The 19069-nt window shown below is 36.5% G+C and overlaps 1 protein-coding gene across 1 annotated transcript in view; it reads right to left on the reverse strand.

Annotated features, from left to right (window-relative positions):
- Window positions 1-328: 328 nt before the first annotated feature.
- Window positions 329-19069, reverse strand: part of Agmo (alkylglycerol monooxygenase) — a 251709-nt gene continuing 232968 nt past the window's right edge. The window contains exon 13 of the mRNA XM_041658448.1: window positions 329-1010. Coding sequence (XP_041514382.1) covers window positions 930-1010 — 81 coding nt within the window. The 3' untranslated portion in view covers window positions 329-929. The remainder of the gene's footprint in view (window positions 1011-19069) is intronic.

Genomic DNA, 19069 nt, shown 5'->3' on the forward strand with positions numbered 1-19069 from the left:
TCTCACAGTGCCCAATGGTTTCTTTTTTATTCAAATCTTAAGTAACATACTTAAAAAGTGGGGCTAAACAACTCTAGTTAGTTTTCTTAATTCAGTGATGCGTGCAAGTAGAGAGTAAGTCATCAATGTAGGTGAGCACTTTTGATCTGGACTGTTAAAATTTTCGGATAAATACTGGATGAAGGGAAAAGGTATTTTTTTTTATTTTTTAAAGATGTTTTTGCAATCCTTTCTGAACTCAGTTCTTATCTCTGTCAGTTCTTTCCAAACGAAACACATAACAGATTTCATATTTCAATAAACAACACACACGCCGTTGATGTCACTTCTGTTCAGAAAATTTTATTAACATTTTTCTATCAATTTAAAATAGCATGAAATATAATGTACTGCTCAAGCTGTTGGGACAAGTTGACTCAACATTTTAGAAGGATGTATGTTAAACAAACTAATTCTTTCCAATTCTAACATTTTAATCACATTGATGTATTTTTAAGTAATTGGGAAATACAAATGAATTGCTGGCAAAGGCAAATGTCAGCTCATGCAGCCTCCAACACATTTTAAAGACTACAGAGATTTAAGCACAGTTTCAGCAAACATTAAAGAAACAGTTGTCAAACCAAGAAAGACAAAGGTAATTTTCAATATCTTAAGTATTTAAAGCCCAACATTTTCTTTCCATGGTCATTGCTACAGAAAAGAAAAGTGAATACAGCCTCAATGTATATAAAAATAATTTGACTTTCAGTAATCACAAATAGTATAATTCACTTTAATTTCAACATTAAAACAAACATTAAAGCCTGGGTAAATACATACTTTTATTTCCATTAACTAAGGAGTTCCTGTAGGCAGTATGCAAGACCACAGTCTTTGGGTAGCAGTGACATGCCATGGACCACCTGTAGGATGGAGGGACCTGTGTGCTAGGGCTGCTCCCGAGATCCTGCGGTGAGTTGTCTCATGCTTCTGACTCCCCAGAAAGCAATGCAAACCGAAAAGAAAATCTGAAGGGGAAAGCAACAAAACATTTATTCCACCGAGTAAAATTATTTTTCTGGAATAAAAAAAAAAACCAATAATTTCACGCAGTGAGATTTCTTAAACAAATTTTAGCGAGTTTCTTAACAATAGGATTTAGTCAACTTAACATAAGACACGCGATGAAAAAAATAAAAATGAGAACAAGAAGTTTGTTTTTTCTCTTTTTTGTTGCTCTTTCTTTTACTGATTTGGGTTATTTAAAGATAGAGAGGTCAAATAAACTGGATACTGAACAGAAGAGAACAAGTTTCTTCTCCGTGTACAGCAACCAAAGGTTGTATGTTCTATGCTAAGTGAGACTTAGGAGTAGAGGAGGTGAAAGGTCTGTTGAGAAATCCTTTTCCTCTGAGGTGATACAATCTACCCAACTATGCATATCATCCAAGAGGAATAAAATCCACACAACTGTGGTTAACTTGCCTTCTCCATCTTTTGATCTCTCATGGTGTATAAAAATATAGCTACAAAAATTTCCTTAAAATTGAATATATATATGAATATGATATCTTGATTTGTCATGAATTTAGAAGAAGCACGGACAGGCACCAAAGCTACAGAGAAACCCTGTCTCGAAAAACCAAAAAAAAAAAAAAAAGGAATAATGGTTGTAGCCTTTCTGCTCTGCATAATCTAAATACCATATCCCATCATGCATCTGTCTCTGCACAGGTTGTGGGCTTTGAGCTTTCAGGTTTCTTCTATGTTCATGCTTCACTTGTCCTCTTGTTAAGCCACAGGGCTGCATTCCTGATCTCCACTCTAGGAAAGTTCTAGACTAATGGTGAGTGTTCGATGAAGGTGAAACAGCCATACTAACTGTAGTAAGTCTGTAATAAGCCAGACTTATTGTAACAACTATGTGAGTCTCCTCTCTATATCATGTCTCTCCATATGTATGCATGAACTGTGCAAACTTCCTCTCCAAACTACAATACTACCACTTACTTCTCCCCAGGAAGTCATTTACTATTTCTGAATGATGCATTAAAATATACAATGGAAAAAATGCTTAAATAATAACTCGTATTATCAGAATATGCTGGCATGAGGTACTGAGGTTATCAACTGAGACCAGTCATTAAATTACCCCAAATACCTTTTTCTTTTAAATCAGGATAAGAAAAATAAACAATGTCAGCAACAATAAAAATTAAACAAACAAAATTTGCTAAATGTTGGTGCTTAGGTGTTATGCATCATTCAACTTCATTTAAATCTCCTGGCTGTTACTAGATGGTCATTAGCATGAATGTTGGCTAGTCTGCAGGTTTGTTCCCTTGACTCTATGCATTCCATTCAGCCTATCAAACCCACAAAAAAATGAAAATAAAAATTGGTACTTATATTGAAGCAGAAGGCAAGAATAATATTAACATATTGGAGCTGCCTCAAAAGTCAAACACAACGTATTTAATGGCTGGCTTTCAATTTGTTTCTTTTGACTGTAACTCAAGAGAAATGACCTCATGAGATTTCTCACGGTGCTGCCAGGTAAAACAACACCAGCACTGGAGGAGAACTTGTGAATAATACTATACTTGAGGACGGAGTTCCTTTTGTCTCTGAAGATGAGTTAATGTGGACAGGTAGCTGTAGTAATAAGAGCGGCGGGGCTGCGTCCCCAGCACCCCGGCCGCCTCGCTAGCTTATACCCCGAAATAATTACACGGACACTGTATTCTTTTAAACACTGCTTGGCCCGTTATATCTAGCCTCTTCTCGGCTAACTCTCGCACCTGGACTAGCCCATTTCTAATAATGTGTAGCACCGAGGTGCGCTTACTGGGAAGATTCTAACCCATGTCCATCCTGGATCGGAGCTTCATCACATGTGTCTGCCCGGGAACGGGGAGCATGGCGTCACTGCTCCAGAGAGCAGAGCTGTCGAGTCTGAGCTCACTTCCTCTTCCTCCCAGCATTCTGTTCTGTTTACTCCTCCCACCTATATTTTAACCTATCAGGGCCAAGCAGTTTCTTTATTGCTTAACCAATGAAATCAACAGATTGATATATGACACTCCCACATCACTTCCCCTTTTTCTGTTTAAACAAAAAAAAGGAAGGCTTTAACTTTAACATGGCAAAATTACATATAACAAAACAGTTATCAAGTAAAAATTACAATAATCTTTATCATAACTAAGGAAAACTATAACTATAACTAACTATTCTTAACTCCATCAAAGACTCCAGAAAGATACAATATTACCTAAACAAACAAGAAAAAAGCAACCTTCAAACTCTAGAAATGACAGAGATGTCTCGCTACCTGGACAGGTCTCCCTCCTGTTCCACAGAGAGATGCTTGGGTCAGGTAAGCTCTTTGTATTCTTACTAGACATGTTTCCTCCATGACTTGGAGGATTGATATATACATTGTGGATGAAGAAGTAGGAACTTAAGATGTATTAATATATGATTATTAATCAGTCTCAAGAGTGTCCATAGCTGGTCCTGGGTTTTGCATTTGCCGTGGCCCCCAGGAAGTTCCATTGGGCATACAACTCTGAACGGCAGCTGAATAAGATGAGCATCACATCCAGAGATAATTGAATCTTTTTTTAGAGTAACTGTCTGGATTTTAAAGCCAATAACAGCTAGGCTTTTAAGATGTTTCACAGTCAGTGTTTTAAGGATGAAATTCGAGTTTTTAAACATAATGAAATATATATTCACAAAGGGTCACAGAAATGATATAAATGACTATATCCTTCTGAAACTCTAGTCGACACTTCTCTGTTAGAAATATTAAAGTACAAAAAACAAAATTAGCTTTTATATTATGAACATATGTATACATTATATTGCCATATATAACATATAATAAATTTAATTATGTTATATGTATAATTTAATATGGAAATTATTTGGCAAGAAATTCATATAAGTGTTTATTGATATAAATTCTGTCAAAACTTTTCTCTTTCAATTTTGTTTGATTTTTCATTAAGCTATTTTGTCTTTCCATAGTTTTTGAAATTGAATGTTTTCAATTTGACAACAGGTCATTAACATATTTCTTAATCAAATGAAATAGAGGAAGCTGTGTTCTTGCTTAAGCATAGTGACAGTTAAGTGACTATTATAGCTTTTCGGTGCATTTATTTTTATATGTTTCTGTAATCCTTAAATATGTTTCTAGATCTATACAAGCCCAGTGCACCCTCATTTTATCATAGGTCTGGCCAAGTCCCATGATTTTAACAGCTGGATGCAAAATGTGAAACAAAGGAAGTTCATTCTCGGTGTCAAGCCCTCCCTGTGCTAACACATCATTAGTGGTCCTTGTCTTCAGGCTATTTCTCTGACTTCCCAGGGACTTCAATTATAATGCCTGAACTTTGGCCCTTACAGATGCTCTCTATGTTTCTTCCACCTCATTCTAGAAAGCTCTTCATGTGGCAGGTGGCTAATCTGAGTACCTAATCCCTATTAGACCCCAGTGGGAACTATTGCTCCCACCCAGTTAAGTCTATTTCAGAGTCCTTGTGGAAAATGGCACAGATATGAGCAAACTAGAATTCTCACTTACTGGGAGGAGAGGCATACAAGCATGGGTAATTTCGTGCAAATGACATCCCCTACAGCTGCAAATCCCCAAATCACAAGCCACGTGAGTGGACTTCTTAAATAGCTCAGTGCATATTCATCTCTTCTGGTTTGAGCACATGACTACAGCCATTCCAACAGATGTGATGACCAAAAGAAGCGGACATCTCGTTGAACTGTGGGCCATTGCAATTACAGCTAGTAAGCCACACCACAGCTCTTGTGGAAGTGTTAAAAAGACTTTTCATAGCATTTAACTTGGGTATCAATTAACAGGTGAAACACGTGCTTTAAATTACTTGACTTATTCACAAGAGAAAAAATGTCCATAGGATATTAGACTTTTTGGTTTGGTTGGCTTTTGAGTCTCAGTTTATTCTCAATGATATTGAAATCAAAACACTTATTGTACTATATCTAATTGAATTTTCTGCCTACTTACAAAAGCCGCACAATGTTTTATGTATCCCTAAAATCACTAATAAGATGTTGAGCATATCAAATTTGTTATTTTTCATAGGGAGGATCATTTATTCAACCTGGCCAAGGAAAGAATCTCAATTATGATAATATAAAATTCTAATTTGTGAATTTTATTTTTATTTTATTTAATAAAAAATTTTATGTGATTGTGTAGGCTTATAGAAAAATATAGATTACTATAAGAATTTCCTAGGATTTACAAGAAGCCCATATATTCATTTTTAGTTTTGACTCCTCGTACATTAGCCCTAAACAGAAGGTGGTATTTTCATGTAAAATTTCTTTCTTTCCCATCCAAGTATTAATAGGTATAAATTTAAAACATAAAGAAGTAAAACTAACCAAAAAGCAAAATAAATATTGCTCTCTAGGTTGAAGAGATGGCTCAACAGTTAAGAACAACGGCTGTCACACAGATGACCTGGGGTTTAGTCTCCAGCATCCATATGGAGACTCACAACAATCATTAACTCTGAATCTTGAAGGACCAGTGCCCTCTTCTGACTATCACAGGCACTGAGCACAAAAGTGGTGCACATATTTGCATGTAGGCAAAACGCTCATACACATAAAGTAAAAAGCATCCACAAAGTTAAATAGATTATTTCTCCAATGCCAAGGAAGGTTGAAAAAGAGCAGGTCACAGGCTTTTGTAAGGAATTCCAACAATTATAAGCAAGATCTGCTTTAATGGAAGCATGAAAAGTATCAAAATTGTTTGAAATTATCTGGAGAAAAATAAGCTAACACATCAAACGCCATACATTCAGTTTTTTAGAAATGGCTTTTGAGAGCTGTAGAGGTAAGGACTCAAAAAAAAAAAAAAACATTGAACTTGAATTGCTGCAAAACCTCACTATTTCCTATTAATACATAGAACAAAGACACACACAGGAAGAACAGGAGTGAACTGAGTGGTAGTGGCGCACACCTTTAATCCCAGCACTTGGGAGGCAGAGGCAGGCGAATCTCTGTGATTTCGAGGCCAGCCTGGTCTACAAGAGCTAGTGCCAGGACCGGCTCCAAAGCTACAGAGAAACCCTGTCTCAAAAAACCAAAAAAAGAAAAAAAGAAAGAAAGAAAGAAAGAGCGAACAGGAGTGGACGGTGAGGTCTGTAAAAATGAAAACATCAGAAAGTGATTATGGAGTGATAGATAGTCTTTTCTTGGACTTTATCAAGAACCTGTTTCACAAGCATCCATTCCAAAGAAAGTAAGAGGTTTTGTCTTGGTCAGTAGGGTTTTTTACAGACAGCCAAAATATTGACTCATGCAGAAAGTAAAGAAAAGATAGAGAGGCTGTTTGCAGAATCTGCGCATTACTGACAAGCCTTCAGGACTGTGTGAGTGTTTATGTGTGTATGTTTCCAAATAATACTTTCAAAAGATTATCATAACTACATTTAATGTGACATCTTAGGATGATTTACTACTAATTACTTTAAAAATGAACATTTTTGTACTATGTATTAAAATCAGTAAGTTTTTAGCTTTGAAAACGCAATGAATTTATGCATATGTGTAAATGAGAACTGTCTGGAAAGAATATATCTCAGTCCTATTGAATCTACTTATATTAGTTTTAAGTAAGAAAATACACTAAACATCCATGTTCAAATTAAATAAATTATACATGTGGCATGATGTTTTAAAGCATCAAAGGTCAACATTTTTTAATGTGAAAACTCAGATAGCTTGCTATTTCATACTCAGTTTGGGTAAAGGAAACAGAAAGTTGAAAATGGACTGACACAAATGTCATTCCATCCATATCAATAAATTCTTTAGTCTTTACCTGATAATTTCTTATTGTGTACAATAATTTATTCACTTCCCAATGTCTAGACCATCTGAGAATATGTGTATCTTTTTCCACCCTATTTGTAAACTGCTATCTACTCAGACCACATTTGAATTCTCACACAAACACTTGAGAACTACAAATATTCTTGATAAGATTAGGGAATCACTTAGAGGTCTGTGAAACCGACCTATGTTTCAGAGAATATGTTTGAAGACAGTTGGCCTGAATTAGCTACCATGCATGCAGACCCATCTGGTTGGAATTGCATAAACCATAATTAGCATTAAATGAAAATACATGCTACACTTCTCAAAAACATCTGTGGAGTTTTCTTCATTGAATTAAAAGTATAAATTAATTGTCTTTTTTGATACACAACATTTTTAGGAATACCGACAACATTACCAAATGTTGTATTCAGAGTATAGTAATCTGCTCATATAATTTATAGAATTGCTTTTGATTAATGGTTGAATTCTTTCCTTCTTTATAGGCAATGGTGCTGCTCCAATACAGACTGTTTTTCTCTATAGATTTCTAAACCTATGGTATATTCTTACTATCCAAGCTTCCTTCTGCCTTTTTGTTTCTCTTTTTCTTTTCTGGGTAGATGTTTAGTCTTTTAGTTTGAAATTGAAAGAGAGATTAAAGAGCATGCAGTCACCGGGATGGGGAATGTTGTAAGAGAGATGGTCTTTTTGTGGGGTTCTCCATACTGGGAATCTCCTAGTGCTTATCATGGAGAAACACATTCTTTTTTAAATCCATGTGAGAAGGAAACAAAACAGTGATGAAGTCCTAAGCAGGGTCAATTGTTTTAGCCTTTAAAGAAGTTGGAATAAAACCAGAGCACAAGAAAGGAAAGGTGCTTGACGGACACTAGCTAGTTTTCCTTTGGGCTGAACCTTTCAAATGCATTTAAAGTTACTGATGGGTAAACTACTAAACACCCTGGTGTTATGACCTGAAAGTAAATGACCTATTACTGAACTCTTTTTTGACAGTTTAGTGAATTCAAAAGTTCAATTACTAAAGTTCCCATTTTTTACTTTTATTAAAGATTTTTATAGTGATGGGTATCAAACTGAAGCCCTCACAAATGCAAAGGAACTCCCTCACCCATCCACTATGTCTGATAGTTGCTCCAATGTCTTTTGTGTGTTTCTCTCTGTCTCCACAAATGCTTTGCTTACAATTAGAAATAAATCCTCTTTGACTTTCATTGGCATAAAATGCCTTGCCTTGTATTCAGTATGAAACTAAAAACCTCTGAGCAAAATGTTGATGGATCCTGGTCCTTCGGTGTACCCAAAGAATTATCTCTAATGACATGCATGACAATTCATCTAAGATTGAATGTGCCTTATCTTTCTCACTTTTTTCCAAACAGTGAAATGATGACATTTGTATTCTCAAACAGAGCTGCGTTTTATAAAATTTATAAAGGAAAATCACAATCTTTTACCAAAATTCCATTTCTGTTATTAATGAGTAGTGAGTGATACCTCTCGCCAATCTTATCCCCTAGAATGGATTTTCAGTCCATCCAGAGGCAAAAGCCTAGAGCATCTGATGTGGCCAAAAGTTTCACCTTTTGTCCAATATTCACATCGGCAAAAACATGTGTTTACAGATGCAGAATGACACAGCATGCTTATCGGGACATTTTGTGTGTCACCAAAAATTTCTTTGTATTTGTAATACTACTTAGGAAATAAAAACAAAAGGTCTCATAAGATATGTTCAAATTTTTTCAGGAGAACATGTTATGTTTACAGAAATAAGAGTGGTAGCTAGTGTTAAAAATCTGACAATCTATCTTAAGAGAGTTTTTTGAAAAAGAATCTTACACATTGTTTTTGCTTGCGTCATAGGGATGACTAGAGACTCAGTAAACAGAAGTCTCCAGAGTAGACAAATAGAGAGCCAACTAAATAGCAAGTCACATATGGCTCACAGCTTGAGGGAGGTCTTAGAGTTCTACCAGTGACGGGACAGCCCAAATGCTTTTCTGTGAATGTCCACAGTCATAAAGTGCATCCTACTAGGCCAGTTGTGCCAGGACTGGACCCAAGGGTATACAGAACTGCAGCTGACAGCTAATAATGAAAACTTCCTAAGGAAGCCACGGCTGTCTTCCTGAGAGACACCCCAGATGCCTGAACTAGCCTTTACTTTCTGTTTGAACTACCTGTTCTGGCAACAGCTGCTGTAATGAGAGGCAGTCCAACAGGCACTCAGCTGTTTTCAATAGCTTTGGCAATATTGGTCCTGATTGCACAGTGAAGGCAGAGGCTGCTGCTTGTTTATTCCCGGCTGCCCAGACCACGAAATACTCTCTCAGAAACCATATTATTTGTAATACTATTCAACCAATATCTTAAGCGTATTTCTGGCTTACTCTTATATCCTAAATTAATCCATCTCCATTAATCTGTGCATCGCCACGTGACAGTGGCTTACTGGGTAAAGTTCCACTAGGTGTCTGTCTCTGGCTTCTCGCTGACTGCCAACTCTCTCTATATATTTTTCCAGCCTGGCTATATTCTGCTGAGCTATTGGCCAAAAATAGCTTCTTTATTCATTAACCAATAAAATAGCACATATTCAGAAGGACTTCCCACAGCAGCACCGGCACTTCAGACACCCAAAGTGAATATTCTAGCTTTGAAGCTGTTAACAGGGTATTAGTCTGCACTAAGGCACAGTCTTCTCTGTTCTAGTGATGGTATCAATAAGAACTATTTAGTTATGAGAGCAAATATATAGATAAAAATATTTTCTTCAGCTTCCCGAGGTGAAGGAAAAGTGTGAATCCAAAAATTGATTGACAATATGTATGGGTATATATTAATTTCAGTGTCAAGATAACACACTTCAGGTATTTTCCGAGAGGATCTTGAGTAACATAATGGACTATCTACATCAGACAACCTACAGTGATTAGGCAATTCAACAGTAGAAGTGTTTCTTGAAATATTCATTGACAATTGTAATAAAAAGCAGTAAGCAAAGTTGGGGAAGTCATGAGAAAAGCAAACATTATAATAATATATTATTAGAATAGAAAACTGATAATAAAACTATGAAAGAGAGGAGCCTGACCTGAAGGAAAAGATGGATGAAGATTGGGAGGAAAGCTGACATGATGAGGGCGTTTACCTCATTTCTACAACTTCGTCTACAAGAGTCAGCAAGACTGTGGATAACTATTAAATAGCATCTGTAAAAACTTATTTTTGAATAAAGAAAGCATATTGGATATTTTATTATACATTTCTTTTTCTAAATGACTCTACTTGTCCATAGTCTTTGAAAACCAAAAGTCAGAAGTATGAAAAAGGCTTAAAAGCTCCAAAATGTTGGGTTCTAGAAAACCCCTGCCCGAGAGTCCTGATATCTGAGTCATGTTTTTTGTTACAAAATGACTAAAACAGTCTACTTTCTCAAAAAGAGATAAAGCATTTGCCAACACAGGACAATAATGTTAAAACATTCTTAGGATTATCCCCAGAAACAATTACATTTTCAGGGATAAAAGTTCAGAGAAATAGGCTTGACCCAATGTTGGTGAATGAACAGAGAAAAGGTCATGAAAAATTCACTATAAAAATATTCTTCAGCCGGGTGGTGGTGGCATACGCCTTTAATCCCAGCACTCGGGAGGCAGAGGCAGGTGGATCTCTGTGAGTTCGAGGCCAGCCTGGTCTACCAAAAAGCTACGGAGAAACCCTGTCTCGAAAAAAAAAAATTCTTCACACATTTTGGTGAATGAAGAGAGACTAGAGAAGAGAAAATGGGTAGTTTTAAGTTCCCATGTCTTTGATGACAATGTTTGTAGTTTCTACGGACACAGTGTTCTCTGGCATTCAGTTTTCTGAAATTTAACAAAGCCAGGCTGCAATGAGATCATCTTCGGAGAATAATGTTGTGGTTTTTGTAAAAATGATGGCAGATAATGTATCAGCAACGACAGTGATTTTTGTGAGGACTCTGCAGAGCACAGTGATGGGGAAACACAGGACACTGCAGTGGTTACTGGGTAAAGACTATGGGTTTTCAAAAGAAAATCATTTGTTTGTGCATATAATTCAAAAATACCATAAATATTTTTGGTCATGTCACAAAATGATTATGTACATACAAAACATCACTTAGCTTCTACTGCAGTACAAAGTCCATTATTGTTGCTTCTTTTCCTTTCGGTAAAAGTACAAAATTTGGAGGAGATAGATAGAACTGGAGATGAGAGGTGGGCGGGAGGGAGGCAGAGTTCTTAGGATTCTCAAAATAATTATGATGCTTTGAAGACTGGTGAAAACCTTATGAACCATTTGCTGCAAGCTAAATTATACTTTAGACCAATATGAGTTTTCAGAAAATACCTCTCTAGCCATGGATTTATCTAAATTTCTTGTGAAATGGTAAGGGTGGTACGTCATACAGAGACTGGAGCCCTGCCATTCATCTTGGAACAAGGAGGAGTTAATGGGATCTCTCTGCTCAGCTTATGATGCTAGCATTTGGGACCAAAAGTGTCCGGTGGTAAAATTACCTAAAAATCCTTTAGATGGCCCTTATATAACACAAGTGGCTTTGTATATACAATCCTCTTACAATAACTTCCTTTTATATACCAGTGGAGAAGTATTGTGAGAGCCTGAAGGAAGAGGTGAGGGAAAATTGCTGTGTAAAAGTCTGTCAATCTGAACAATTCCTACCTGTAGGGGGTAAGTTGCAGAACACCAGAGAAAGAAGTATTCACAACAAGCTCTAGAGGGCTTCTGGCTGATGAGATGCTTCCTATACTTAATGCAAAGGTCCGCTAAGTGGGGTCTACCTTAAAGATAATTTTCAGATTGTGAGATTACCTCAACTGCACAGCAATATCACTCCCCTAATCTGCACAGACAGACAAATATTTAGCTTGACTTCTTAGACACATGCACACACAAACTTTCTGAGTGTTGTTTTAACTGCCCTTGACTTTTTGTCTGTTGCTATTTCAAAGTACATTTTTGACAGAAATTATACTATAAGACTCAATGGAAGCCAAAGGTTCATGGCAAACCTTTAAACCAATACATTCAATATAAATTAGATCCCAATAAGTGCGATATATCAAGACTTCCTGCTACATTATATTTGGCCAGTTATATTGGAACCCTTTTCTTTACCCAGTTATGATCCTCAGCAATGAATCAGTCCACCACAGAATTCTTACATCGCCAGTTCTCCTAGTTAAAAATCAAAAACCCTAGAGAAACTTCAGAGAATTCTGGAACAAGAAGACTGTTTGACCCCAGATGATTTCCCATGGATGAATACTGATGAAATTTTAGCGTGATGGAATCAAGGAATAATCTATGCTCAAAACTGAAGAATGGACCCACATCCACAAATCTTTATCTTTCACGTTTTTTCTTCTCCTTATTCCTTTTCTTTATTTCTTTCTTTTGCTTCAGCCAAGGAAGTTACAAGCTCCCAAATGACCTGATGTCTCAGCACAGCTTGGGTTGCCGACCAGAATTCTCCCACATGGCTTTGGTGGCCAGGTCAGTCGGCATGATATTAGTACTTTTAATTTTCAAAACACATACAGTTGGAACAGATGTGTTTCATGGGGATTGCAAGATGAAGTTCAGGAAGCAGGAGGCCTGGGCAATGTTGGAATACAGTGTGGTTAGCGGTCACTCTGTGAGACTAACGCCTGCTGATAATCATAGCTGCTGCTTGGGAAAAGAAGTTTATAATACTTGTGTGTAGCACTACGGAGAATATCAAAGCTACCAGACGTTGAAGCCATGCAGCAGGAGTGCCAGATCTTTATGTAAATTAGCCCCACAACATGGAAAACATTAAGTTGAGGGTTTTAGGAATTTGGAACTCGGAATGCCGAGGATGTGGGCTTAATTGAAACACGGTATTATGACAATCAGTTTTTCTCTTGAGATAGTTTTTTTTTTAAGGTGCATACAAATGCGTAATTGAGCATTGACATATTACATCATGGTGTTATGTCCTAAACAAGCCCTCTCTGTTTTATGGTATTTATTTCACCGAATACCACTGGCTATTCAGATTCTTCCTCGCGAGTCAAGGATCTGAATGAAGAAGCAGCATGCACTCGTGAGCCAGTCAGCTTCCTGAGAAGCCAGGCCTCAAGGGCTCGCAGATACACGCAGCACTTCTTCTGGAAAAAGTATTCCTGGGTTTTCAACATAAATCAGGGTCAACACATAATACTGTCGTACTCTAGTGCATCTAAAAGCTGGAAAACAGTCGAACTAGGACTTTGCTGCTTCCAGCAAACCTTCAGGCCAAACAGCAATCAGAAAGAATTCATGGCTTGGGATTAAATCCATCTCGGTTAAGGCCCAGGAAGGGGTTGCCTGGCTTCCTGGGGGAATTTCCAAATGGGCGTTAGGAAATAACAATTTCTCAATGCCAGGAGTCCGCAGAATTTGCTTTTCTTCCTCTTCTGGTAAAATAGACACATAATAACATAGTACTGATGAATAATAAATGTTAAGAGGCCTTGGTGTTCACTCCATAACAACTGACTTGTATGTTTATGCTCAAGAACGGCCAGATCTTCTGACTGGACACTAATATTTAATATTAGTAAAATTCAAGAATTTGAGGAATGTTGATGGTTAGCTGGATGCAGAGGGAGAAACATCTTACAGGCAATTAAACAATCATGTAAAAAGCCTCATCAGGTATGTCCAAACCACAGCTTATATGTAGCCAAAGAGAGTTGCGAATTAAGCCCAACAAAAGCATGAAGGTACTCTGTGTGCAATTTTTAAAATATTTATTTTTTTACTTTAGTAGTTTGAATCCATAGTTCTGGTGTGCAGACTCTGTAGTTGGTATCTCCTGTCCTAATATCACAATGTCAACAAAAATTTCATATACCTGTAGGCCCAAAGCAAGAAAAAAAATCGGCAAGTTTGAGGGACAGCAGGAAAGATTTGACTAAACCATAAAAAAAAATGCTTGGGGATTTTGAAAAACTAATATTCAAGTATCACTACAAAATGTAGATGCCATAAGATTATATATAAAAGTAAAAATTCTGTTTGGTCAAATTGCATAGTGGGTTGAATAATGTGATAGATAAATCAGTTTAATTTTATTTTCTGATATAAAATATAAGGCATTAAAGTGTTCGTATTTCCAGTAAGAACTGAAAGGATGAACTAGTAGATGAAAACATTTCAGCTGACTAAGCATTCTATTCCTAGATATGTACACAACAAAGTGACAAGCCTAAGGGGGGAGGCACTTAGAAAAGAGAGGTGAGTTTATAAATTGGAGGATGGCTAAAGAAAAGGGACACACTGAGCCGCTGCTAGAAAAACGACAGAGAAATCGTTGTGTATGCATGTTTCTGTAGTTGCCATGCCTTTAACAAGGTTTTAACTGTGTGAAACACATAGTTCCCCTTAGCAAACAGAGTGAGACTTATTGTAAAGTGATCTAGAAGAGGGATGTAAGGAACTTTCCTCCTATAATGTGGACCACAAACACCTCTGGAAGCCTAATGTGTAGCTAACCCCCAAAGAACAAGTAAATGCTAGGCTGTGTGTGCAGTTCAAGGAAGAGAAGGAATGGAGTTTTTATGTTGCATCTGAGTTACATGCAGCTTTGCATCTGTGAGAGCATGACAGCTGCACATCAGCCTGCACGTGGTTCAAAAATCAAAAGGGTCCTAGGAAAAGCACCACTGGCCCACAGAAGGACTAAAGAAATGTTTAGTTGGCTCCGATCTATTGATAGTGAAATTCTATGAAAACTGAGAGCTTTTCTCCTAGTATATTCAACATGACAAAATTAATATAAACTGAATTCTTTCAGTAGGTTGATGGGGACCCAAAGGAATGAAAGGTAAGTTACACAGAGATGCCTTCATGGACAAATTAAAAACCCAGGAATGTAACAATCTCAACCAAGGCTGGGCCCACAATGAAACATCCAATGCCTGGATCATGGTTATGAAAGTGGGCACATGTCTGCGCACACAAATACACACACAGACAGGAACACAGACACAGAGGGACACATATTCAGAGAGACAGACAGACAGAAAGACAGAGAGGACATCACAAAGGATATGGCAATATATCTAATGAGTAGAATTCTCATTGTAAATATTGAAAAGCAATGGGGATTCTGAAGATGTAAGGTAAGATTTTCAAATGCTCTTCATGATCTTTGTATTTATTTTAATTATGTATTTATGTAATTGTCTGTGTGCAGGTATGCATAGCCTAGAACTACTAAAGCCATCTTGGATGGGTGCTTGGAAACATTTGTTTTTTTTTAAAGAGCAATACAAGCTCTTAGATGAGAAATAATTTCTCCAGTCCCAAATTATAAAAGTTTTAAAGACAATTAAGCAATAATAGAAATAAGAAGAAAAATAGAGAAACCATGAAAGTAACATCTATATCAAGTGAAAACCACATAAAAAAAACATTTTAAAGCAAAATGTACTTATTGAAATTAAAAACTGATACAAACAAAATACTTGAGATGGAAGATTTAAAATCCTCAACAATAGTTAAGGAAGAATAGAGATATGGAAGACAACGTGAGAAATACAATATGTACACCAAAGGTCACTAAGGAAGGATGAAAGGAAGAGTGGGGAGAGGACAGGAGAAGTGTCTTGTAGCCCTACCATCTCAGAACTTCAAAGGCAAGAAAGGCAAGCTTCAGTCTAGCTCCAGGGAATTCAAGGATGATCACAAACAAATATAACAATTAGATATCTCAATGAAATTGCAGGAGAGTAAAGGCAAGGAGCTAAATTATAATGGAAGCCAGAAACAAAAGGCGTATTATGTCAGAAAACATAAAACATTATATTCATTGTTGATCAAATGATAACAAATATCTTTAAACTTTAAATGTCAACACAAAGCACAAAATCATCTAACCAGCAGATTAAAAATTGAGGGTTAACTGAAAACATTGCTGCACAGTCATAAAATCAGTTCAGTAAGCACATTGTGGGGAGGCAAAGAAAGGGACTATATTTCAGAAAGAATAATATTAATGTGGAAGTTATTTCAATATGTAAAAAACAAACAAACTAGATAAGTGGGTAAAAAAAGACACAAAACTACATGATATAAATAAAGAAGTCAGTCGGTCAAGTGAGTGATAAATAAAATCAATCAAACAAATTTATAATAATCCATAAAATGTTAAGAAGTCAGGCAGGATTGGGAATGAAGACAGTGCAGAGATTAACTGCACTTGCTGTGCAATCATAAAAATTTTGAGATCTAATACAAGCACCCACATGTCAAGCCTCTACACCACATATCCCTGGAACAGTAAATTGGCTGGGAGCGGAGACAGGAGGGTTCCTGAGTCTAGCAGCCTTCCCACCTAGGTGAGTGTGAGTGAGCCTTGGGTTCAGGGTGAAACCTTGCTTCAAAGGGAGAGAAGAGCAATGAAGTAGGCCATCTGATGCATCTTCTTCCATGTATGCACTTGTATATTATATTCGCACGTGCATGCAGTAGACTCATAAACACAAATGTATACACACAAATATATATACATAAAATTAAAAACCTAGGAAGAATTACATATGAGAATAATATTGGAGATGAAGGAGTTAGATTAAAAACATTAATAAATGCATAAACACTAAAATTATAAAAATAAACATTCAAAAAACTGAAATCATGATTGCCTAAATAAGAAAACAAAAGTAAAGGACACACATATACACCTACTCACACACATATACAGCCATATTGAATGCACTTCATAAAACATAGTAAGAACACAGAATAAAAAGAGAGTACTACTAATGTCTAACACTAAAAATTACAAAGAAAGGATGTTAAAATGATGTCAAACAAACAGCAATTGCAATATAAGAAAATTAGGTTAACTATCTAATAAAAAGAGATTTTCAGGAACTCTAATTTTTTTCAAGCCAATCAAGAGACATTTATGAAGTTTTATATATGTATATGTGATGTGGGATTCCCCTGTGTATGCTGTCAATACGACAGGTTAATGAATAAAGAATTTTCCTTGGCCTGTGATAGGATAGAATAGAGTTAGGCAAGGAAAGATAAACTGAATGCTGGGAGAAAGAAGGCGGAGTTAAGAGAAGCACTGGAGCTGCCAGAGACAAACATGCCATGCTGGTAACCCACAGACACTTGGCGATACACAGATTAATGAAGATGGGTTAATTTAGGAAATGCATTAGCCATGAATAAGCTTAAGCTATTGATCAAACAGTATTGCAAATAATATAGTTTCTATGTGGTTATTTTGGGTCTGAGCAACCAGGAACAAACAAGTATCCTACTACCACATATATGGATATAAATGTGAGTATGTGTATATGTGTATATATATATATATATATATATATATATGTGTGTGTGTGTGTGTGTGTGTGTGTTTGTGCATATATACATACATTTATACATATGCAGTGGCATAGACTTACTTAAAGAAAAAAACTTCATAGCTTGAAACCTGAAATATTGTCACTGGATATTTTGTGCCATTGAAAATGAATAATGGGATACATAAAGGAATTATTGCACTTGAATCTGTCAACTAACAGAAACATTTATGTCATTATTTATACATACATAAAATATTATATAGTAGATAACTATAGTCTATCACAAATTATTTATTACATATATTTATATAATATAATAACCAATAAATATTCTAGAGGACAATGATGTTACATATTCTAATATAGATAAATTTCAAGAACAAAGTTGAATGAAAATATAATGCTATATGTTTTTTAAAAAGCAGAATATAATGCTGTGTATTTAATATAACACCTGGAAGAATCTTATCATGTATGGGACATATGAACAGTATATTGACTGTGACTTGTGTGTCTCTGTGTGTTTTAAACATATTTTCAGCTAGTTTGGAAGCCATGTGTTTATTTCTGGTGTCTCGTCTTTCAGCTGCTCTTTGAGTGGCTGGTGTCTATGATTCACTTCTGTTCCACCCACGGAAGGAAGAGAATGAGCTTGAGGATAGAGAATGTATTTGTTTGGAAAACTTAATAAATGACAGATACTTGGGGCGGGAGAGATGGCTCAGGGGTATTGCCTTTGCAGAAGACATCAATTTTGTTCCTAGCAGCCAAGTTGGGTGGCTCACAAGCACCTATACCTCCAGCTCAAGGAAATCTGACACCTCTTATGGAGCATATGCAAACATGTGGTATTCACACATACGGGCAAACTCACACAGAAATAACAAAAATTAATAAAATAGTTGACACTGCCTAAATTTTATTATTTTTAATCCTGGGTGTTTATCTTTCTGTATTAAAAAGCTTATAGATTAATATTAATTTTCATTTAGAAAGGAAGGAAGGAAGGAAGGAAGGAGGAGGGGAGGGAGCGTGGGAGGAAGGCTAAAGATCTTCAGCTGATGATGCTCCTGCAGGCCGCAAGCTCATCTGAACTGGCAGTGATAAAGGGGAATGAGCTCACACAAGTGGTACATGAAGTCCACACTCAGCCGTGCCACCCCAGAGCAGGCACACCTCTCAGCATCTCTGAGAATGAGACGAAATCAGACGCCACCACTTCATGGGGTTGTTTTATAGCATGGAACTTTTTGGATGTTCATGAGGGAGATAGTCATTGAAAGGCTGAAAGTAGGCGAGGTGAATTGAGGAGGAGGGAAATCATCCAGGAACAAGATATCATAGCTTCATTTAGTTTATGGATCAAATTTACAGAAAGCACTTTTACAGGTCATCTACATATATTAGTACAGAGGTATTAACTAAAACTTATACTCATTAACTGCTTATGAAACCAGAGCTATCAATCAGGGCATTTCCACTGATACAAGATTTAAATAAGAATCAGGGACACAGACTGTGGAAAATTGTAGTGCAGTGTGCTGGTATTATAGAGGAGACCCAGCAGTCTAAAGGATTGTGAAAAGTGTGGGAACAAATGCATGCTTGGGAAACAGTCATTGCTCAAGAATTTATGAATGAGTGACTGCAGGATTGCATAAAGTGCTATGTGGAACAACTCATATTGAATTCCGTTATTCCACACATCACATGAGCTGATATGTGGAACAGTTAATGCAAAGGGAGTGAATGACAGAGAGAGAGAGAGAGAGAGAGAGAGAGAGAGAGAGAGA

The sequence above is a fragment of the Microtus oregoni genome, unplaced genomic scaffold (genome assembly GCF_018167655.1).
Source record: "Microtus oregoni isolate MIOR12 unplaced genomic scaffold, Mior012 000009F_ref0000495, whole genome shotgun sequence".
NCBI lineage: Eukaryota > Metazoa > Chordata > Mammalia > Rodentia > Cricetidae > Microtus > Microtus oregoni.